This window comes from Mauremys reevesii, linkage group 4 (genome assembly GCF_016161935.1).
Source record: "Mauremys reevesii isolate NIE-2019 linkage group 4, ASM1616193v1, whole genome shotgun sequence".
Lineage (NCBI taxonomy): Eukaryota > Metazoa > Chordata > Testudines > Geoemydidae > Mauremys > Mauremys reevesii.
In genome coordinates this window covers 137,565,201-137,590,220 of record NC_052626.1, presented here as the reverse complement: position 1 = coordinate 137,590,220, position 25,020 = coordinate 137,565,201, and the positions used below count along the sequence as shown (strand labels likewise).

At 40.9% G+C, this 25,020-nt stretch overlaps 1 protein-coding gene across 1 annotated transcript in view; it reads left to right on the top strand.

Annotated features, from left to right (window-relative positions):
* The window catches only part of KCND3 (potassium voltage-gated channel subfamily D member 3), a 256,763-nt gene that overhangs the window by 14,856 nt on the left and 216,887 nt on the right, over positions 1-25,020 (top strand). Inside the window, exon 2 of the mRNA XM_039536032.1 lies at positions 2,570-3,754. Within this exon, the coding sequence (XP_039391966.1) occupies positions 2,646-3,754 (1,109 nt within the window). The 5' untranslated portion in view covers positions 2,570-2,645. The remainder of the gene's footprint in view (positions 1-2,569; positions 3,755-25,020) is intronic.

The following is a 25,020-nucleotide window of genomic DNA, read 5'->3' as shown; positions in this document are numbered from 1 at the left end:
CTTCTAAGTCCATCTGCTGAAGAGGCCCCTGAGATATGGTAATTGACTTATCAACCTTTATGGACAGATACTCAGCCACCTCATGTGTTTTAATTTCTTGGCCATTTCAGACAGTGGCAGTTTAAAATTTCTCCATATACACAGCCAGCCTGGAAGGACTTTTAAAAAAAATAAAACAAAGGTTTTAACTCATTAATGGCTTACAAATGTTATCAGTGTTGTCTTAACTATTTAAGCACTTATAGTGCCTTTGGCTGCAAAGTGAGGTGAGCTGGCACTTGCACCCAGGGGTGGGTGTGAGGTTTGTAAGGAGGTGCCCCATTGGACTTGAGAGAAACTCAGGATTCCAAGCAGTGTTACTGCAAAAATCCAGGGATGTTCTATACATTTCCAGCTGGATGACCTCAGTGTCAATAAGACCTTTTCTAGGTAAAATAATAATACATTGAAGGGGTCTATATTGCTTAGGGAAGAGGTAAGGGGATATGTAGTCTAGATCTCCTGGTTACTTACCCACCATTTAACCCAGCTGGATAATGAGTGAAGTTGTTACCATCCCATGGCATTGTACTAGCTTAGAAAGGCTTTGGTAGCCTTGGTGGCCTCTCTTTAGTTTTAGTTTCCCATCACAAAATCCACCATTGCCATCAATAGAAAGTGGCAGCTTTGGTGGATGGGTCCTTAGAGGTGGTCTCTTCGGTTGGGGATTGAGGCACATTTTTGAAGCAATGTGGATGAAGTTTATACTGTTGTGCTGTGCCTGTTCTAGGAATAAACAAAAGGACTCCAGTCCCCAAAGGTGTCCATGTCACCTTTCTACAGAACTAATTCACTTTTTAGAATAAGGGAGCAAAAGAATGCATTGTAATGCTGAACGAACCCTGCGTAATAAAATAATGTGGGATAGGGATTCTTGTGCCTCTACCATACAGACAGCATCCTTCTAGGAGCAACATCACTACAGTTTATTCTACACATCCTAATTATCAAACTTCTTATGGTACGCTTAAGATGCTTGCCCCAGGGATTTCAATTGTCCTTTAGAAACAAAATTGTACAGCAAGATGCTTTGTATTAAAATGAAGCATGTTAATGCTTACTACACAAGAAAAGCATCTTCTGTGAGCAGTTTAGTCAGAATCAACCTGTGGTGAAACCACTACTATTTTTCAGTCAGTATTTTGATGACCTGTTGAGATCAATAATGCCACGGCCCCAGTAACTGGAATGGAACTATGCATAGAATTAAGATACTTTGTAGTAGAATTACATAGAATAATACTATTTACCCTAAGGAAGCTTCCAGGGCTTGCCCCAGTGACCACTGAAGTCAATGGGGGTCTTTCCATTGACTTAACAGACTTTGGGTAGGCCCCCTAGTACTGCTTCTATGGTGTGACACCTTTCACCAAATATTTGTATGAGAGTGTTAGAAACATTAAGGAAGTGAAAGCATGGACAAATGACAAAAAAGGTTAAATAAAGCAAGAAGCCTGTCTATAGAAAGGAACAAGAAAATTCAGGGCTAGATTCTAAACTGTTATAAATCAGTGTAGTTGCATTGACTCCAATAGAGCTATGCCAATTTACACCAGCAGAGGATCTGAGTTTGAGATATTTTTCCTCCATTAGAAGGGCCACTAATAATGGCAATTATAGACAATGCGCTCCACCCTTTGCTTAAGACACTTTTGCCTTTGTTAGACAGTCAAGGTAACATTCTGGTTAAAAAAAAAAGACGACAAGGTTTTGTTTGGATGCTTCATCCAGTTTGCTCTTCTCTTCCTTGATCAGACACAGTTAATAGTTTAACCCTCAGTGGGCTCCTTTTCACACAACCCACCACAGACACCTCTGAAGCTCACACATCCTGAACAAGGCCCATGCCCAGTAGAATGTGAATTTTCCTCTTGCTCATTGGAGTAGTGCAATATTTCAGTACCGTAAAACCTGTCTCAAGCAACCACTCATGGGACCATCAAACAAATCTGTAGCCTACCAGAGGTTTCTAACTAAGGTTGAACAAAATTGTACTGCAAACCATAGAAGATTTTAATTTGTTTTTTGAGATGAGGGTTACCAACTGGCATAGTCCTTAGTGCAAGTTTCACTGTAGTTGGAGGGTTGTTTATTGCTTAACAGAAGTTCAACTTGATCTATTTAGGGTTTTTAGTAATAAGTAATTTCACTGGGTGAACTCCCAGCATTTTTCATCAGAGTTCCCAGTTCTTTTTTGACAGCTGTAAGTAGAGAGATGAACATATGATTACACCTGTGGAATCATGAATTAGTCTTGTTTGTAAGGAAGTTAAATTAGCATGTTTATGCTACTTTTAAAGAGGAATCATTTGCAAGTCAAAATTTCAATCTATAATAATGCCATAACCTTCCCACATGGATCATGTGCATCTTTTAATGATTATTCTCCTAAATGGAAGGCTATAACAGCTTAGTTTCTCAGTTGTCAAAGCTTCTATGTGCTTATTCAGGTTGTTTTAATATTGTCTTTTAGAAACAAATAATGAAGGCAAAGCATCCCACATTGACTGTTTTTATATTATATTTTTAGATGGAACTGATCTGACTCCAGACTCCTTTTAGAAGCAGAAGAACGGTCTTCTCCCATATTGAGGCCTGGAGCCATCATGGCGGCAGGCGTAGCAGCATGGTTGCCCTTTGCCAGGGCAGCTGCCATAGGATGGATGCCAGTGGCTAACTGCCCTATGCCATTGGCCCCAACTGAGAAAAACAAGAGGCAGGATGAGCTGATCATTCTGAATGTGAGTGGGAGGCGCTTCCAGACCTGGAGGACTACACTGGAGAGGTACCCGGACACGCTCCTGGGCAGCACTGAAAAGGAGTTCTTCTTCAATGAAGACACCAAGGAATACTTTTTCGACCGGGACCCTGAAGTCTTTAGGTGCATTTTAAACTTTTACAGAACTGGCAAGCTGCATTACCCAAGGTATGAGTGCATCTCTGCCTATGACGAGGAGCTTGCCTTCTATGGGATCCTACCTGAAATCATTGGGGACTGCTGCTATGAAGAGTACAAAGACAGGAAGCGGGAAAACGCTGAGCGGCTGATGGATGACAATGATTCAGAGAACAACCAAGAAGGGTCCATGCCGTCTTTGAACCTCCGGCAGACCATGTGGCGAGCCTTCGAAAACCCCCACACCAGCACCTTAGCCTTAGTGTTCTACTATGTCACTGGCTTCTTTATTGCCGTCTCAGTGATCACTAACGTGGTGGAAACCGTTCCATGTGGCACGGTGCCTGGGAACAAGGAGCTTCCATGTGGGGAGAGGTACGCCATGGCTTTCTTCTGCTTGGACACAGCTTGCGTTATGATTTTCACTGTCGAATACCTTATGAGGCTCTTTGCAGCCCCGAGTCGCTACAGGTTCATGAGGAGCGTCATGAGCATCATTGATGTGGTGGCCATCATGCCCTATTACATTGGCTTGGTGATGACTAACAACGAGGACGTCAGCGGAGCCTTTGTGACACTAAGGGTTTTCAGGGTTTTCAGGATTTTCAAGTTTTCACGCCATTCCCAAGGCTTAAGAATCCTGGGCTACACTCTGAAGAGCTGTGCCTCGGAGCTTGGCTTTCTTCTCTTTTCCCTCACTATGGCAATCATCATCTTTGCTACTGTGATGTTTTATGCAGAGAAAGGGTCTTCAGCCAGCAAATTCACCAGCATACCAGCTTCTTTTTGGTACACTATTGTAACCATGACAACCCTTGGGTAAGTGTTGCATTTTCTTGGGTCAGTCAATAGGCAAACTCACAGTGGTGGCTGGAGTTTGGTTACTTTGTGAAGTTAAGTATTGGTTTCTATGGTATTTGTTCCAGAGGCTTGGGGGGGGGGATATTATGGGCCTGATTCTCCTCTCCCAGGTATAGCCTGTCTGCATTTACACCTGTGCAAAGTGGCAGCAAAACACCACGAGGACTTATACCTACCTTGCAAATACTTTGCACAGGTGCAAAGTAGGGTACAAGAAGCAAGGCTGTGGAGAATCAGGCCTCGATGTTATGGTCTGGTAGCTTTCCACAACTACTCTGCATTCTCTCTGCAGAGGTGGATGTAATGAAACAAGGTGCAAAGCAGTTGAGAACTAAGACCTATATTTTTTATTCAGACACACATTTGACCAACCTGAAGGTTTACACAAAATCATTGGGATTTATTTTGTCTTTTTACAAAAGTAAGATTTACTATCATGTATCTGACTGCTTGCAAATGGGCATTACAGGTTTGCTAACTCAAGCAGGCATTACAGATAATCGCCTTACTGAAGGTATTCAGTGATCTACAGGACATGGTTTGTTAATGGAACAGGAAATGGCCCTCTTTGCTGTGTCTACTTGCGAGTTTAAGAATCATAAAAATAATGTTGTAGCAGTTGCAATATTTGAAGAGATCATACAGACAGGTGCCAATGTGATCTGACAAGCATGGGAAATATAGCCTGGAGGACTCTTGCTCATATTTAATTTCTCTCCTGTTGATATTACAGCTGTTTCTGCTAAGGTTATAGATTTGTGTTTCTGGTGCTCAGAATGGAAACCTTCATAAAGGGAAATGAAGAATAGCCAAATCCTCTGACAGGATTATACCAAATAAAGTAAGCTTTTAGAGGTTGCTGCTTCCAGGGGCTAAAACTGCATAAACTAAAGCAATCTTTTTTCATAATTCACACTCATATGCTGAGTTTACATGTACTTAGGGAGATGTTTCCTACTGGAAAATTCAGAGTTTTTAATATTTGGCCTTAGAGAATTATTTTTTATATTCTGATGACCGGATTTCCCACTGAACTGCTTTTGCGTTTAAACACTTCCCTATGCCTATTAAGTACAAATAATAACACGTTTAAATTATTATAATTCAGCTGTCAGGAAAGCACATGGCATGAGGCATTTGTAAACTCTGGATGTTTTTTGCAAAGTAAAGAATGTAAAACATATCTGCAAACAGAATGATGCCAGAGGAACCAAAGTAGACTTTTCCCCCTTCTTGAGAGTCACTGTAGTCTATCAGTACATCTATGCTGCACTCCCGGGGAATGACTACAGCTCGTGGAGATGTACTCAAGTGGGCTCTAATCTCTTTACCTTGGGTACTGGAGCAGTGAAGCCAGGGCAGCCTGAGTTCTACTGAGGGCTAGACAAGTCCACCCTGAACTCCAAATAATTGCTCATGTAGCCAGCCCATGGTGATGCCTGTGCGGCTGTATCTTCACAGCTCTTCATAATCTACCAAAGGTAAAGCTAGCTGGGGTATGTCTACACAAGCTGCAGTTATACCCATCAGGCCAAAATTTCAAACTTGGGTGACAAAAGTTAGGCTCCTCAATCCATTCTTAGGCATCTAAATAAAAGTGGCCTTATTTTCAAAGGTTCTGAGCATCTTTCCCCCATTGAGTTCAATGGAATAAGATGACCATTTAAGCACCTAAAACTATATTTAGGTATATAACTTTCAGCTCCCAATTTTGAAATGATGGCCCTGTATATTCTACTCTATAGAATTTCTTATACTGTGCTCTTCACCATAGTTTCTGGGTGCCTTCCAGTACTGCATTAAACAAGATGACTAATATCAGTCATGTATTTCTTCTCTCATCCTGTTCCCATGAGAATTGGGTGCAGTGGGGTGTTTTGTTTTGGAATTTTAAAATTACACAGACACACATGTATCTGGTACATGTACTCTGCATTTCTTTGCCTTCCCTAACATGAACTACTTTATGACAAAATGTACATAAGGCTTTATAGTATAATTAATTTTGTTCATCTGAATGAAATGGCCTTTTCTTTCTGCATATAATGATAGTCAAAACAGACTTTCTGAATACTTTAAAGTATTCTCAGTCTACAGTAATCATAGAAATTATAGCTGAATGAGTGCTTTAAACTGGATGACAAGAATAAAAAAATTACAGAGATTGAAATGGGATTTTGTAAGTTCTAGAGGGAAAGATCTATTTAAGCAACAGGAGCTGTGTGTAAAATATTACCAAAGAGATAAAGCATAAACCTCTAGTATTATTGTTTTTTGTGTAGATTTGAATTGAAATAGTTTGTGCTAGCACAAACTATTAGCTAGATTGCTGTGGTATCGTTTTTAAAGCATTGTGTCATATCTTATGAGATCAAAACACTGGATGACATCTTGAGGACAGAAACCTGTGCTCTCACCCCATCTATCATCATCTTGTTTATAACGTGACTTAATGGCATCTAAGACCCAACAACCTCTGTTGCTCTACAATTGATTGCCTGGGTCTTGTGCTAGAGAGAAAGGAGTCATTATTCTGTGTAGCTCAAAGAGCAACTTTCACCCAAGACGTGCTCTGCAGAACTCCTTCTGGACCAGCTTCAGAAAGCACCTTTGGGGCTCATTTGGGGAAGCAGGTCTTTAGGACACTGTTCAAGTCTCAGCTGTGGTGACTTGCAAGATGCATACACAGCAAGGCCTGGAATAAGACAAGGCTCCTTGGACATGTCAGCTCCAGTTTCTGGCTAGTGGATGGCAGGCACAACCATTGCAACACATCTGTGAATATTATTTCATGCACACACAAAGTGAAGTTAGAGATGAATCCATGGGTTTCTGCTCATTTCTACCTTCCACACTGAAACTTTGACCAAGATTATCCATCACAGCTCCTACTCCTCTGATAAAAGCAGAAGGGAGCTCCTGCTCCTCTCCATTGCTTGGGGTACAATGCTGCCCTACCGTGAAGCCTGTGCCCCCTTGTCTTTGGCTTCTGGAGTGAAGGGGCCTCCTTTAGTTTCAGTCTACTTTAACTACTGGAAACAGTCAGTGTCATGTTCTGCTGGCACTTCATAACGTGAACCTCAGATTGCTACTACTTTGACATAATGTTGTCTAGTTATGCAATGCTCCCTTGCAGAAAAAGCCACCAACTTCTCAGTTTAGGTGCCTAACTTGGGGTCCCAAATTCCATTCAGCATCCATGTATGCAAATCTTACCCATATTTTCTAGATGGCTGCTATGCACCCAAATGAGGCTGGGACAGAACTGCCTTAGTTTATTTTGCTATAGCAATACTGGGTTGTGTTTTTTAGGGGGTGGGGATAGGATAACCCAGTTTTAAGCTATGAGATAAATGCTATTAAGATTGAATGATGTTGATAATGCACATTCCATACAGTTTGCAGACTGTTCTAAGTTGCCTCTGGCTACTAGAGCCATTCTAATAGCCATGTATTGTAGAGGTATGGGGTGCCCTAGCTATGTCCCCCCATTGTCCATATTCTCTATTCCACTTGAGAATCCATCTATAGTGAGGTGTACATCTGGAAGATTTCAGACAGCTCGTACAGGCAACTTTCTGCCTCTTCCCCCTAAGACACCCAAACATGAGAGACATGGATTCTTGGTTTGAGTTCTTGAAGTTAAAAAATGATTAGGCTATTTAGAAACAACAACAACAACAACATAAAAACCACCATACCGGGTCAGACCAATGGTCCCTCTAGCCCGGTATCCTGTCTTCTGACAGTGGCCAGTGCCAGGTGCTTCAGAGGGAATGAACAGAACAGGTCATCAAGTGACCCATCCCCTGTTGCCCATTCCCAGCTTTGGCAAACAGAGGCTAGGGACACCACCCCTTCCCATCCTGTCTAAGGGCCAATGATTTTTAAGGCATTGCAGGGAGGGACATGGAGAAATTGCTTCTTTGTTCTTGTTTTCTATTTACAATTTATTTTTTGATTTCTTGCCTCAGACTCCATTACTACAGCTGAACCGTGCAAAGCCTCTGAGGATTTCTCTTTCCCAGGTGCACTGAAGTTAGGAGTCATTTGGCTCTATTGGGAATGAACTTGTTCCTAATTAGTGTATTTGCAATTCCCTACCTGACTGATGTCGCCAAAAATCCCAGTCAAAATATCTAGTGTGTGGCATATGCCAGCATTTTGCCCACATAAGTGATGCGCCAGTTAGCTGCTTGCCTCTGAACAGCACTCAGAGCTTTTATAAAGCATTTTATAATTTGCTCAGTTGTGTTTAAAATTCTAATTAGCATTTGAAATAGGTTTTGACCAGAAGAAATCATGTGTTTAAAAAAAAAGAATTAGCAAAGAAAAATCTCTTCTTTTGCCCATTTAATCCAGGTAATTGAGTAATTTCACAATCTTGGAAACTCATTGTTAAAAGATTGGTTTATAAACTGAATTTAGAATGCGCAAGAACTTCTCATGTTAGTAAAACATTCAACTATAAGCTCACTTTAGATGAATAGGAAGGTTTATTTAAAAAACAAACCAACCAAGCCAGGCTTTGAAAAGCATTAACATATGTTCTAGTTGACAAGCATTAATACTACTAAAGAAAGCTAGATCAGATCCTCAACTGATGTAAGTCAAAGTAGTTCCATGGAAGCCAAAGTTACACCACTTTACACCTGCTAGGACCTTGCACCTCCTTTTATCCCTTGGTAATGAATAGAGGTGGTCCAGTTTTTATTTAAAAAAAAAACCCATATCCTTCCCCCACCTCCATCCCCATAAAGATGGCTGTTAAATTCACAGGCCTGAATTTCTGCTCTGTAACACCAGTTTTATGCTGGTACGTCTCCATTGACTTTGATAGAGCGATAAGGATTTGGCCCCACTAAAGTAAGTTTGCGTGTGTAACTTTTTAATTTTCTGGCTGCTGCTACTGAATGCTTCATGTGCACTACACCCACCATGAAGTGGGCTCACAGAGTTTAAGGGCAGAAGAGACCAAGGTCTCATTTAATCGGATCTCCTGCCTGTCACAGGCCAACACCACCACCTACACACCAAGCACAACAACCAGAATTAGATCCAAGCATCACAGCCCTTAGAAGACAACTATTGTGTGCCACAGGCAGAGAATAGGGGATACTGAGGTGCACCAAAGCCCAGGGCTCCTGCAGAAACAGGGAACTGATTTGGTCAAATATATCTAGATGATCCTAGCAAGTGACTTGTACTGCATGCTGTAGAGGAAGATTAACCATCTCCTACCCTGCCAATGAAACCTAGGGGGGAAATTCCTTACTGACCCCAAATTTAGTGATCAGACTGAGCAGGTGAGCAAGACGCACCTGCCAAGCTCCTGAGAGAATTCTCAGTGCCACCTCAGAGCACTGGCCTGTCCAATGCACCATGTCCAGCTGTGGCCATCTCACAAGTTTCAGAGGAAGGAGATAAAAAGATTACAGTTGTGGGGGAAAAATCCCTTCCTGATCCTGGCAGGTGACTGGCTGATACTCCATCCTAAAACTAATCAGATGGTGTACCCTACAACTCCCATTGGGAAGCTATTCCAGAACTTAACTCTTCCAATGGTTAGAAACCATCTTCTAATTTCCAGCCTACACGTATTCATTCTGGGTACGTCCAAGCACTACATTCCTGCTCTGATAGTTGCCTTTCCTAGGTGCATCCATCAGAATCCACCAGCTGTACTATTAAATATTTAACTCCTGACACAAAGCTTATGAAATAAATGGGAGTTTTCCGTTGATTGCACTGGACTTTGGATCAGATCATCTGGGTTTTGTAGGTGTCAATGGGGGCTTCCCTTGAAAACCATACAAGGGGTGGGAAGTTAATGCAGCGCTGCAGCACCCCGTCTACCAGCAGCATGCAGTAGACATAGGGTGACATTGAAAAAAGGCAAGAAATGATTTTTTCCCCTTTTCTTTCGGGGCAGGGGGGAAGGGTGTAAATTGAATACATACACCCTAAAACACCCGGGAAAATGTTTTTGACCCTTCAGGCATTGGGAGCTCAGCCAAGAATGCAAATGCTTTTCAGAGACTGCGGGGACTGTGGGATAGCTGGAGTCCTCAGTACCCCCTCCCTCCCTCCATGAGCATTCATTTGATTCTTTGGCTTTCCGTTACGCTTGTCACGCAGAACTGTGTTGAGTCCCTGCTGTGGACTCTGTCTATCATAGCCTGGAGATTTTTTCAAATGCTTTGTCATTTCGTCTTCTGTAACAGAGCTCAGATAGAACAGATTTGTCTCCCCATACAGAGATCAGATCCAGTATCTCCCGTACGGTCCATCCTGGAGCTCTTTTTGGATTTGGAACTGCATTGCCACCCGTGCTGATCAGCGCTTCACGCTGGGCAAACAGGAAATTAAATTCAAAAGTTCGCGGGGCTTTTCCTGTCTACCTGGCCAGTGCATCTGAGTTCAGATTGCTTTCCAGAGCGGTCACAATGGTGCACTGTGGGATACTGCCCGGAGGCCAATACCATCGAATTGCGGCCACACTAACCCTAATCCGACATGGCAATACCGATTTCAGCGCTACTCCCCTCATCAGGGAGGAGTACAGAAATTGGTTTAAAGAGCCCTTTATATTGCTATAAAGGGCTTCGTTGTGTGGATGGGTGCAGGGTTAAATTGGTTTAACGCTGCTAAATTCGGTTTAAAAGCGTAGTGTAAACCAGGCCTGAGACTCCACTCTGGCCCATAAGGGAATACACAATAAAAATAAACCCCCAAAAATGTGGTCTCATTGAAGGGGCACTAACAATAAAGAGTACTTTTGGTGGTATTATTTCTCAATCAGGTGCCAGAGTTTTGAGAAATCCAGGATGACTTGCATACTTCTTTGCATAGCAAGTGTACCCATCTTTTTTGGATTCAATAGCAGTTTGCATGCAGCAGGGAAGAAAACAAAAGGAATCAAATTATACTGACCCTGCATCCCTCATCCCTCAGCTGTGCTCATCAGCCCTGGTTTAAGAGAGGCTGTTTTTAATTTAGCATGATTTTAATTTTGCTCAGGAGGTTTTGTAATGAAACTGTTATTCTTGGGTGCATCTTAAATCAATCTGAATTATGGAAACAACTATTCAAAATTAATTCCAAATCAGCTACCCACTTCATGCAGAAACTCTACAGACCTCTGACAGCAACCTCACCCTTTCCCCACCCTTTTGTCAAACATCATTAAAAATAAATATTAATTTTGCCCCAACCTTGTCTTTTTCCTGTATGAGATTCTGACCTAGACCATCCACCTCCACAATGGCAGCACAGTTAAACCAGTGCTGCGGGCACAGTTCTGGATCCTTAGTATTAATATTTGGAGACAAGCCTCTTCTTCAGTTCTTGGCTAGCTGGCTTGAGCATTGCAGCGCAATATCCAGGCAATTTTATATCTATATTCAGGCAGTTTAATTGTTCTAAATGGCACTGTGTTGTGTTATCAACATGTTATTTACTTTTAAGTAGCATTTTATTTTTGAGTGGAGACTGACACTGCAGGTAGAGTACCATTCCCATTTAATGGGATTTTAAATACATCAGAGCAATTTTCATCCATAACCGTCTATTTTTTCAAGTTAAGTTGGTTTTTTTAGCTGTTCAGTGAAGACACATTTTTTTTCAAGTGCAAGGATCCTGAATGTGCACTCTTATTTATGTTAATCCATTTGATCCAACTGGATACATTGAGTGATTAGTACAAATAGATACATGCCCCAGCTTGCATTCTGTTCTATGCTAATATGTTTTCATATTGCATGCAACATGGTATCTGCAAGCTTTACCTGGACAGAGAATATGGATTGGAATTTTCAAAGTGGCCAATGTGAGTTAGGAGCGCAAGTCCCAGTGGAAAGTCAATGATTCTAACTCATTTGGGTGATGCTGGAAATCCTAATCCCTAGTTCCCACTGAAAAGTTAAATAACTAATTGTCTCCGGCCTCTCTGAAAATACTAAGCATGGTGGGAGAGAAGGTCTGGATGAAGACTGCTCAATATTCTCTGTGAACATAAAGTGAATTTGCTTCAGTTGTGGCCTTTTAATATTTTTCTTTCATTAACATTCAAGTGGATCCACAGAAACCAAATTCTCAAATGATACGCACAAGTTCATGCCAGTAATACTTGTATAATGATTTAGAGCTCAATTTTACAAGGTGCTGAGCGTTCATGGCTATCAGTGGGGATACTCACATGCTTATGAGGATAAGGATGATGGGGTACAAGGAATAGCCAGCATAGATTTGTTAAAAAGAAATCATGTCAAACCAACCTGATTTCCTTTTTTGAAAGGGTTACTTGCTTAGTGGACAAGACGGGAAGCAGTAATCAAGATATTTCTTGATTATAGTAAGGCTTGTGGTACTGTCCCAAATGGCATTCTCATAAGCAAACTAGGGAAATGTGGTCTAGATTAAATTAGTGCACAACTGGTTGAAACACCATATTTAAAGAGTAGTTATCAATGGTTTGCCGTCCAAGTAGGAGGGTGTATCTGGTGGAGCCCATAGGGGTCAGTCCTGGATCCGATACTGTTCAACCTCCCCCACCCCGCCACCCCAATTAGTGACTTGGATAAATGGAGTGGATGTATGTTTATAAAATGTGCAGATGACACCAAGAGGGGTGGAGTTGCAAGCACTTTGGGGGACAGGATTAGAATTCAAAACAACCTGAGAAATTGGAGAATTGTCCTGAATCAAAGATATGAAATTCAATAAAGACAAGCGCAAAGTACTTCACTTAGGAAGAAAAAAAATCAGTTACATAACTACAAAATGGGAAATAACTGGCTAAGTGGTAGTACTGCTGAAGCATCTGGGGCACATAGTGGATCACAAAATGAATGAGTCAATGTGATGCAGTTGTGAAAAAGGCTAGTCTACCAAAAGGAGTATTGTATGTAAGACATGGGAGGTAATTATCCTACTCTGCTTGGCACTGGTGAAGACTCAGCTGGAGTACTGTGTCCAATTCTGGGTACCACAGTTTAGGAAAGATGTGGACAAATTGGATATGAGTAACAAAAATGATAAAAGGTTTAGAAAACCTGACCTATGGGAAAAAATGTTAAAAACTGGGCATCTTTAGTCTTGAGAAAAAAGACTATCACTAAATTTAGGATCAGGAAGGAATTTTCCCTTAGGTCACATTAGCAGGGACTTTGTCGGGGAGGGAGGGGGAGTTGACTGACAGTCTTCAAATACGTGAAAGGCTGTTATAAAGATGACGGCATTCAATTGTTCTCCACGTCCATTGATGGTAGGACAAGTAGTGATGGGCTTAATCTGCAGCAAGGAAGATTTAGGTTAGATATTAGAAAAACTTTTCTAAGGGTAGTTAAGCTCCAGAACAGGCTTCCAAGGGAAGTTGCTGAATCCCCATCACTGGAGGTTTTTAAGAACAGATTGGAAAGACACCTGTCAGGAATGGTCTAGATTTACTTGGCCCTGAGTCAATGCAGTGGGCAGGACTTGATGACCTCTCGAGGTCCCTTCCAGCCCTACATTTCTATTGTTCTGTGCTTAAAGCTAAGCATGTACTTGAGTGTTTTGCTAGATTGTGTCTGGAGTGCTCAGCACATTTCAAGACTGAATTTGTCTGAAAAAAATGACAAGCAAATACAACTTGAATTTTGTATGCCAGGTGCCTAATACTGACGCACTGACCTGCCAGTCATCAATCCAGAAAGGAATAAACTTAATTTATGGGACAAAAATTGAATAAATTGCAGGAAATTGCTACCTTATAAGATACTCTACAGGCAAAAATGAGATTTAATCAGATAAGTTTACATGAGGCAAATTATCTGCTCAGCAATATGGGAAACTGAGTTCTTATGGTACAATATCCTCTGCTGCTTCTTAAACACTATGGATGGTACCTTCAAAAGAAGTCAGTATTGGCCTCACTCTGCTTCCAGAGTTTCACTGCTGACCTCAATAGTAACAGAGGCATGTCAATGCTGAGAATTTTTTTTTTTAAAGTCTTCCCTCTCACTGCTTAGGGATGAATTACTGTTTTGCTGCTTTGAGAAGCATCAGCACCCATGGGGATTCTGCAAAATTTCATGAAGTTGAGCTGTTCTGCATATTTTGAAATTCATGACAAAGTGTTTTGCTGAATGCAAAGTGGGCTCTTGGAAGATTTTTGGTTTGGAAAAGGAATCTTTCATCAGATTTTCAGTTTACTAGGCCCACCTCTCTCTCAATTCCAATTTTGTCTTGCCAAAAACGGGACCTGATTCCTCAGGAGACTGAAAATGGGATACAGCTTTTCATCTCAGTGCCACACTGGTTCAAAACCAACCCCAGATCAGTAATCACCTCTTCATTAAATCAACTGAGATTGTCCAGTGGCCTATGATTTGCTGAGTGTCAGTCCTGTTCCTGAAGGGTAAGTGTTACACACCCAATAATTAGATGTTGGCAGTCTTAGCAGACTGGTCAAGAATTAAAGTATAATCAGATTGAATTTGCCTTTCCCCCCCATGAAGGTATTCCCTTTCAAGTGCCTCCTAATATGGTGTTACCTACCTAGATATGGATACTATCTACCCATTGATGGTGCAAAATACCTTGAAGGACTTCCATTGATTGTTTTGGATCAGTACCTAAATCAGCAGAGAAGGAGTCCTATAATGGCTCAGCAGAAAATGTTGCTGTACAGCTAGATGACAAAAGGTGAGAAACCCCCAGAATATTGTGGATAGAATTGCCAAACAAAATCAGCCATTTATATTAAGAAAAACTAGGAAATGAGGAACATACATATGACTGTTTGGCACATGCCAATTGTCTTGACTTATGTCACTTCACATTAGTGATGAAAGATCTGGAATGTCTTACTGTTAATATCACCAGCTTGCTGATGGAGCAGGATTTTGTTGTCCTTGTTTCAAGATTGTATCCTATACTCACTCTGTAGATGTATGTATGTGAGAGATGGCATTTAGCCAAATGCCTAAAAGAAATGAACAAAACATCAATAGTGTTCATTTGCTGATGGGTTTTTTCTTGCTATTCAACCACAGGGAAGAAATGGGATCAGATTTTAGTAGTATAATAGAATGTTAAATAATGGCAGACCTTTGACAGATGGAGTAGCATACACCTACTGAATACTGACCACATTTCCTGTAAAAGACTGTCAGGTATGGGCCTCATGAATGAAGATTTGTTTGAAGTTATTTCTCTGATGGAAAGTAATAGAAACTAAATCTGATTTTAACTGTCACTCACTTTATATAAATTCAAGGTAGCAAGAAAAGTACAGAAAATAGCAAATCATTTATGGACTATTCTTCCCTGGGTTCTCCAGGAACCCATTGCATTTTGGTCCATGTAATCATGTGTGTCAGGACTTGACCAAGTATCACTAAAATGAATTAGGAAAAAAAAATCTATGCATGCCGCCTCACACATTTAACCTAGCTGATGGAAAGATGGCAGAGATGGAGGCTACTTCCTTTGTAATGCAGGCCTCTAAAATGTCATCACCATTGCTATTTCCTACACTGCCAAAGAGCTTTCAGAGAAAGTCCAATCAAAACAATAAATTGATAGAACTATATGAAGAATTCATTTTCTTGAGGCTTCATTCTCTTGACTCCAGCTTCATCCTGTATGAAATGGACATGAATTGTCTCCCACTAATGATTTTACAGATATTGCTTGTGAAATTGGTTTTCAATCAGAAACAAGATATTTTTTTTTGGCATTACATGGATAAAAACCCAGTCATGCATCACAATTTGACTATTTATAGTCAACAGCACCTCCCAAATACTGAAATCTCTACTAGTGCTAAATGTCTTTGGCTGGACCTAATAAATCCACTGAGTTCTTTTCTAACCTACTGGAAATATTGATCTCTATGAGGTGTGAGTTTTTATTTGTTGATTTTATAAATTTTTTTTGGTAACAAGAATGAACAACTTGTCATTTTCTTCTCAAGAAATTTCATGATATGAATGGTAAATTATGAATAAGACTAAATTATAGTATCTGCTAAGTGAACAATAATACAGCCATCAGGAACACCAATGAAAACCTTGGCAAATGTCTGTAGTAATTGGTTTAACATATTTTACAAAGCTTCTTTATTTCTTCCTTTCTTGTCTGCACCATTGCAAGCATAGGAGAAATTCATAACAGTAATGTTGCATTCTCACTGGAGAGAAAGGGAAATTTTTGTTTTGCTTACTGGATCTGAGATATTTTTAGTCTCATAAAATGATAATTTTACTTTGTACTGGGTCAGTGCTGTTATTAGTTTACAGAGATCACTTGAAAATAAGGGACACAGTAGCCACTATCAGTATGAAAATGGAGGAGAGGGAAACCAATGTTAAATGCCCCACAACAAATTAGTTATAATTAATTATTCCTCCTTGCTGTTTGTGGTATTTCACCCAGCTGAAGTCAGGATTGAATTTGAATGATTGTGTGAAGAGAGCGGAGGTCATTATTAATGGTGATAATATTTTCCAGTAAACCTGGATCTCCACCACCTTTGTGACCAGATCTCAGCAGAGCTTAACCCTTTCTGTACTGAAGTGACAGATCCTCATGTATGACATCCATAAAATATCTGAGCTCCACTCTGATTGGCCTGGAATTGGTACTCGAGGGAGCATGGCATCTTTCCCCATCCATGGCTGCACGTGAATGGAAGCACAGGCAGATTCTTGGAAACTGGCTAAAATCTTCAAACATATCAGTCCCATTCTCAAATGCAACTCAAGCAGTAAGGAGCCCAAGTCTCATTACCCAGGTCACCTTTGAAAATGGGACTTAACATCCTAAGTCATCTAAGATGCTTTTGAAAGCTTTCCTTCCCCCCAAGTCACCCACGTAGCTTATTTTGAGCATAACTTCCTTTAGGCCGGGACTGTGCCTTCCTCCGTGCTAAGCATGTTGCCAATGTTCATAATAAGATAGTCACAAACTGGAGGGAATTCAGAGGAGAGCAATAAAGAACTGTTCAGAAGCCCAGAGGGTTTGATTTATGAGGACTAACTACAGGCTAGGTCACCAAATGACGACAATTAGCATTATTCCTTAGTCAATGAAGCCCATTTACACAAGCTGAATATCTGGCCCTAAAAAAGCTCAACATTTGCAATTTGGCCAAGATATTACATGGTGACAGTATGCACATACTAAAGATGCATAGCATTTAGGGTGTTAGGGCGCTCCTAGATATATGCCTCCTGGGAACATTAAGAAAAAATATAGACTGATGACTAAGAAAAAAATGAGACTAAGTCTCTGCAGATGCACTATTGTTTGTGTTTAATATTAAAGTCAAGACACTATAAATGTGCTGTGAGGAAGTGCAACAGGGTCACTAACTCTAGGAGTGACCTCATATGCCATAGAGTGCCCTGCAGTATCCCTGCCTCAATCTCCTCATAGTGGGGTCCACCTCAAACTCCTCCACACAGGTCAGTGTTGCTGATACTGCTTCTCTGGCCAACTCACTAAACACATTTAACTCCTTACAGGCTAAGGGAAGTAAGTCCAAACAAACATCCAAGCAAACAAAAGCTTCTTCTGCTCTCCGTGCCCCCAGGATATGCTTCAGACCATCTTCTGGGCTACCATTAAGTTCTTCCCCACTCTGGAAGCCTACGACTCCCTGCTCTTCACTCTTATTCCCAGGCCCCAGAGAGTTCTTTGCTTTTAGCTGAGCGCTGCCTTTCAGGGCTTTCTCCCTGGAGATCTTTTTTCCCCCTAGCAGGTTTCATCTGTCTCTTCTCCCAGGAACCATCTCTTGGGACTTTCCTGCAAACCCTACCTCACAGCCTCTCATAGGAGTCTAACATGCATTCTGAAGCTCCTCATGCTAACTGAATTCTCATTACCATTTTATCAAACTCAGGTGTCCATTGTGCTATCACCTGACTCTTACTCCCAGACTCTCAGGCTGGGAGGCTGCTAATTATAGCAAGGGTGGGGTTGGCCCCATTTCATCTTACAGGGGCCAGTCAGCCAGTGACAGGAAGATTCTTGCACTGACAGGGACATGGACCAGCTCACTTAATGGGTTTATTTACAATTCTAATGTATTAAAAACATTGGCCCTAAACTTTTTCCAAAATATGAACTGAATCAGACCTCAGGCCTGTCGGAGAAAAACAGAGTTCTCACTCTCTGGTTGGGTGCAGCAAATCAGACACTTTATCTCTAGCAACTGCATGGAGGGAGAGAGCTAAACAGGTCTCTCTACAGGTAAACAATTACAGCAAGCATTTATACCTTTTGTTACATACAATAATAAGCAACAGCTGCATTTTGTTTATACATAGGTCATCCTGATATCTTATTTTTCACATCTATTTAGACTCTAGTCTACATTCCATATTTATCTACACGAAGTCGCAACAACTTCTCTCACAGTTCTTTCCCACGCGCCTCACACAATCCTCACTTCTACAAGTCTCGTGTTATTAGGGTTACAGCTAGCCTGAGGTAACTGTTTGCATTGAAATCCCCTTAAAATCCCTGTCAGTTCTTGCTCTACTTCCACACACACACCCCTTTTGTGCTTCTAGCACAACAAACATTCTTAAATCTCTATTTACATCAAGCCTTGAATTTCAAATTCTATGTCAAATGCTTCAACCTTAGGGGTTTTAATTGGATGCAATGACAATGCATCATTAAGATGGGCATGAAAGGTATTACTATTATCACGTCCTTTACAACAACAACATAATCCTAAACCAAACAACAATAAAAGCAGTAACATTCCCACAGTAATAATATGGTGGGGTTGTTGTACAGTTTTAGTCACAAAGCACAATACATCATACTTAGTACATAAAGCAGACATTCTATAAGCTGTATGAAAGGCATTCTTTTCAACTTGATATATATTTTGAAGCATGTGAATTTGCCCTTGTACTTCAGAGATTCTTTGAACCTCTGGTAACAATGAAAGCAAATCTTGAAACCAATCAGGTACTAAACTAGTCCAATTAAAGGGTATCTGGAACCTAAGGGCTACTTATAAAATTCTATTCACAGGCCAGTAAATAATATTATTGCCTGCAGCAGTAGTGAGATTAAAATGAATCTCTCAGTGTGGTGGCTTCAACATATACACAGCTATCATTAGCTTGAAAAAGTAGGTGTCCTGTCAGGGTAGTTCCTTGTCCCATATTCTTCCAGCAAACGTTGTCATGAACAGTGACAACTTCTCCTGGCTTCAGTTTATGTACACACTGAAGCTGAGGGGGAGGGGGTTCTAACAGCCAAAATGTCCATTGACTCCCTATTCCTATCCAAATGTTGGGTGTTATTCTAGGGCCACTGACTATAAATCAGTTAGGCATACCAGGTGATCTAATCTCCCAGATGTCACGGTGAATAATCCAGTCCCACATGCATCCTCCCCATGGACCTGGCAGGATTTGGTATGTGGGAGCCCACACCCCTCCTACCGGCCCATATGCTTGGAAGGAGCACTGTGAATGTCTGCACTTTCACCCAGAAAATCTCCAAGTATGTCTCCACGGCCATAGATCATATGGTACTCCTGAAGTGTCTGTAAGGGCAGTGGGCCACGCCTCATGCTCGAGATCACTCCGAATGGCCATTAGTTGAAATTCAAGAAATCTTGGATTCTGAGCAAGCCAGATCCCACTGCAATGCCTTCCCAGCCTCAGTGATATTCAGTATCATCTCTGTTAAAACTTCTGGGTCATTGAACTAAGGACATAACATGTAATTCACCCACTCCAGCCTGTACTTGGGTTAGCAGTGCTCCAGAAATAAGGTCAGTGGTCTTTTCTAGTTGCCCCAATTTCTCTTCATGTTCTTGGCCCTTAAGAATATTCCAAATGGCTGCTGCACTATTGGCCCCATCCCATAGTGATACGGCCAAGTCCCTCTTCTTTCTAGAGGAAATAACCCAGGCCCTCTGTTGTGCTAATCTAATGCCCACCCCCCATGAGCAATTTGGGTATGTAGAGGTGATCTGGAAACTGGATAAGGGCAAAGTACATTTGACAGTCCCTAGTGTAGTATTAATCACAGTCCATCAATATCCTAATACTTCTGTCTTTGGTGTAGTACTATACCACATCTGTTGGTTGTACACCTTTATATACTTCCGGGAGGCATTAATATTAATGGCATAAGTGGGGGGGTATATTGCAATAGAGTACAGGTTACATTATCAGTCACTGGTATAATTTCAATACAGGTAAAATTTCCAGTGGCAGAACAAACTCTTTGGGTATTTGATTAATTATTCACTAATTGGGTGACCAAATAAGGGCCTCTTTCATGTAACACACTGCACACTCCAGGGACAGCCATCATATCTACTTCACTATAGAACCCATCAATTTCAATTACAGATTATTGGGGTTCATTTGTAGTCATATCATATACTTTTATCTCCTCTAACCAGTATTTTTCCACTCAATTGTTCACTTATATGGGATATCCTGAACCTTAAACATTTTTCCCAAACAATATTTAAATAAATCACTAAAGTGTGAAGGCCTTGGCCATTGGTTTTATCAAATATATGCCATTGTCTGTATTTGGATGTATTACAGGGGTAATAGTGTAATGGAGACGATGGCAGGGGCAGTGGCAACAAGGTGCCTTTGGTATTTGTCATTTAAAATCCAGTTAGGGAGGGCAACACATGCTGAAGGTTTTATCCAAAACACAGAGCACAGCCTGTATAATAAACCCCAACATCCAATCAATACCACATTCCCAAGCCTGGGACCCACAAATTTCTTCCTGCCAGTGTATAATTCTTTGTTTCTTCACCAGGGTCAGTTCTTAATGTCTTTTGTAGTCAGGAATTCCTGGACTTTGGCAATTTCAGCAGAGCAAGTATTCCTTCTTCTTTCCTGAAGCAATCATAGCTCAGCATCATACAGGGGAGAGGTTACCAGCACATCACCCCGTAATGGTTTGATTCTTCTAGAAAAATCCAAAGGCACAGTAGGTCTGTCAGTGGACAAGGGAGAGGTTACTATCACTTTACTTTGTCCTTTTTCCCTGCTGTCCAGGAGGCACAGAGAGCTAGAAGGAGAAATAGGGTAATCATCAGTAGGAGAATCCTCCTGAGGTGGAGGGGTCTTTTTACAGTGAGAAGCATAGGTCCAGGCAGTCAGTTCTTGCCACTTCACAGCGGTGTTGGTAGTTAGCAGGACTTAATAAGGGCCTTTCCAGCATGGAGCCAAAGCAGTCTTTCATTGGTGGACCTTACGTAGACTCAGTCTCTTGGTTTCAATGAATAGCAGGGCTGCTAGGGTCTTTGGGTAGCACTTCTTTTACCTGTAAGAAAAGAAACCTAACACATTTCATTAATGCCTGGCAGTGTTTTGCAGATTTTACAGCTGCTTGGGCACATTCAAGCCCCCCCTTTTCTTGGTTGTCAGCCAAGTCTTAGCTGTGAGCAGTGTCCTTGAATGGGGCCAGCATCTTATCTTGGACTGAGCTTGCTAGCTTTTTTTTTTTTTCTCCAGTTAATTCATTCTGTTTTTTCCTTCTCCCCTTCTTGGCTTCTTTTAACCTACAAAGGAAACTTCCACTCTTCACTCTTTCCTCAACAACGAACACATACACATTGCCATTATACAGTACATTAGTCTTATTATTCAATGTATGCCATACACCCTTCCAGTAAAATAACTATTACAGAGCTTTGGAGTCACAATCCCGGATGAGCTCCCAAATTGTCAGAGAAAAACAGAGTTCTCACTCTCTGGTTGGGTGCAGCAAATCAGATACTTTATTATCTCTAGCAATTGCATGGAGGGAGAGAGCCTAACAGGTCTCCCTATAGGTAAACAATTACAGCAAGCCTTTATACCTTTTGTTACATACAATAATGAGCAATAGCTGCATTTTGTTTATACATAGGTCATCTTGATATCTTATTTTTCACATCTGTTTAGACTCTAGTCTACATTCCATATTTATCGACACAAGGTCGCAACAAACTTCTCACTCAGTTCTTTCCCACTCCCCTCACACAATCCTCGCTTCTACAAGTCTCACATTATTAGGGTTACAGCTAGCCTGACTCTTGCTCACAGAGGTGACTGTTTGCATTGAAATCCCCTTCAAACCCCTGTCAGTTCTTGCTCCACTTCCACAGGCCCTATTTTCATTCTGGAAAATAGTTTGGTTATTTTTTTGGCCATTTTGGGCTGGATGCTTAGCTGGGATAAATTAGCATAATTCTGTTTTAATTTCATCATAGAAACATAGGGCTAGATGATTTCTTGATGTCCCTTCTATTCCATCCTCCCCATGTTGAGGCAGGACCAAGTAAACCTAGACTGTTACAGATGTTTGTCTAAACTGTTCTTAACCTCCAATGAGAGGAATTTCACAGCCTCCCTTGGTACTTCTAGATAGAAAGTTATATATTTAGAACATTTTTCTTAATATCTAACCTAAATCTCCCTTGCTGCACATTAAGCCCACTACCACTACTTCTACCTTCTGGGGACACGGAGAACAAGTGATCACCATCCTCTTTATAAGAGCCCTTAAAATAGTTTAAGATTTGAATAGGGCCTACACCTGATCACAATCTTTGTTACCAATCCATGCAGAAGTACACATGAGTAGAGTTGCCACAGAATTTCACTTAGGAACTGAGAGGATGTTAGGTTTATTTATCTATTTATTTTTAATATAGCACGAACACCATAAAGGGAGATATCACACTATAGGACTTGTTTTCATACTGCCAGTGCAAATACCCTGAGAATGCTCTTCTGTTCATTATTTTGGCAGTAAGAGGAAATGTAGGTTGGTTTTGGCTGCATCTCAAGGCTAACAGGAGGGTTCTGGCAGGAACAATATAGTCTCACACTGTGTGCGTCATAGATAAATAGAAGTTGAAAATGAAAAGACCTAGTATTAGGTCAAGTATCCATTTGCCCTCCTACCTCTGGCTGGTAGAATGTTCAATACAGTATATTTTGCAGTTTAATTCTGAGACTCCCAATGGAAATGGTGGGAGTCCAGCTACTAAAGAGAAAAATTAAGTAGACAGAAATCAGACTACTACATGCCTTATTAGCTTCACCCCATTACTCCTCAGGTACCCCTGGTACCATGGTATGCCTAAGCACTGAGTCACCTTTCCAGAGTAATAAGTGGTGTCCCAAGTTCAAGTAATGTACAATGTTACTATTGTGAACACTAGATCCATATCATATTACATGTCAAATTACCTAAGTACATGTAAGTGACAGGAGGTCCACAAACAACCCACGTTCCAAAATTAACCTCATCCTGACTTTCCAAGCCATTTTTTCCTCCCCTCACAGCAGCACAAAGAGAAACTTGATAGCCACTAGCCATCCAGAGTTGTTTACTCAAAAGCAACACAACTTCCATGTTCTTATTGGAGAACCACTCCTGGTCTCCAGATCATTGCTTTTTCTTTTTAACCTGCGGAGAAAGTGGACTACAGGCTTTTGGTAACAGTTTGTTAACTAAGAAAGAGTTGAGTTGTTTCAGTGTGTTTGAGCAGTTCACAAACTGAATATTTGCTAACTGCAGTCAATTTTTTTATTTTTCTTCTACAGAATGTTTATAATCTGTTTATTCTTTGGTCTCTTGATTTTTATATCAAAAGAATTGTATATCAAATGAGAGTTATTGGGATAAGAAAGGGACAAAATAGTGAAGCAGATCAGTGTGGCACAGGACACATTCCTCTGCTGCGAGAGAATGAGGTTCAGAAAGCAACTTGTTCTGTCCTGAAATAGATCCTTGGGAATTCTGGGGAATTCTTCACATGGCAATTATTTTGGGACTCACAGCACGGTTCAGGTATAACCTCAGAGGTGCATTCAGAGAGTCTCTACACCAAATAGCATACAGTCTAGACAGGCAAAATAAAAGAGTAGAAAGGAAAACAGATGCCCAGAGAGAAGTGACTTGCCCAGGTTCACACAGCAAGTCAGCCTGTCAGTTTAGCATCAGACCACATTCAGCTACCATAGCCCATACCATTTGAATTTCAGTTGTTAGGGTAACCAAAAAAAGATGGGGAGCTGTAATTTCATTCGCGTCTCTAGTCAGAAGGTACTCATGTTAGAACAATAAAGCCCTAGTTGACAGTTAGCAAGAAATGTGGGAATTAAAATCTCTGCCTTTTAGAGAAGCTGTATACCAAAAGGGTTTACAGCTTCAATAAAGTGATGCCTGAACATTTTGTATTCGATTCTGTAAATACAGGCTGAATCTCCCCTCTTCACCCCGCCCCCCAAGTGTGAAACTGTATATGGAGATTTCATGTATGTGATATTAGGATAAGGTTTTGGGGATTATCATCAGTAACTGAATTTTAAGTTTGGTCATATCTCCGTTGCAGGTTGACGGATGAGAATATTTTACTCTCTCGTGTATCAAGGAAAGTAACAATTCCCCTCTAAAATGGGCAGCTATTCAATCTTATTTTCTAAGCATACTTCCTTGCTAGGCTGAAGGACAGCTATTGACTAGATAGCTCAGGGAAGCCTGCTGGTTTAATCATGGCCTGCCATCTGTGGTAAAGTTAAAACCCAGATCAGCTTTTGCTTTTACCCTTTAGGAAATCTGGCAGGTATACCTTCACAATAAGCTCCTGTGAAAAGAGCTGTCGCTTCTAAAGAAACTAACACTGCAGAATCAAGCTTACTGGGCTCTGAAACCTATATTGTAGAGGCCCTGAAACAGAGGACCTACTAATTGTTATGGCTCCTAGAGTCAAGTAATCATGGCTGTTGGTTATTCAGTGTGTGCCACAGTGTGTGGCTCTCATGAGTGCTTCTATCTGATCTCTGGTATAATTATATTTGGGGCAAATCGTATCATTTATCTGGATAAACCTGTGGTTTCCCTGAAGTTTGCATGTTGTTGCGTTTGGATTCAACTTTCCTTGTAATATCACTTCTACACCATAGTCAACACATGGTCTCAAATTTTAAGTACACAGTGTAAACCAGAGGTGAAAAAGCTAATTTTTTTTTTACATACTCACAATTTAACTTTGTTGTTAAATGTTATTTCTCTCTGATGGGGGTAGAGTTGAGATAACAATTGTTGTTAATTTCTCTTTCCATCTTGACCCATTGATCACGTTTCCCCTTGTGTGGGCATAGCCACGCCATCAGATGAGAAAAGCTTTTGTTTACTACCAGGTTCAGCTACAGTGTGAATGTAAGCCTTGAGGTAATGGC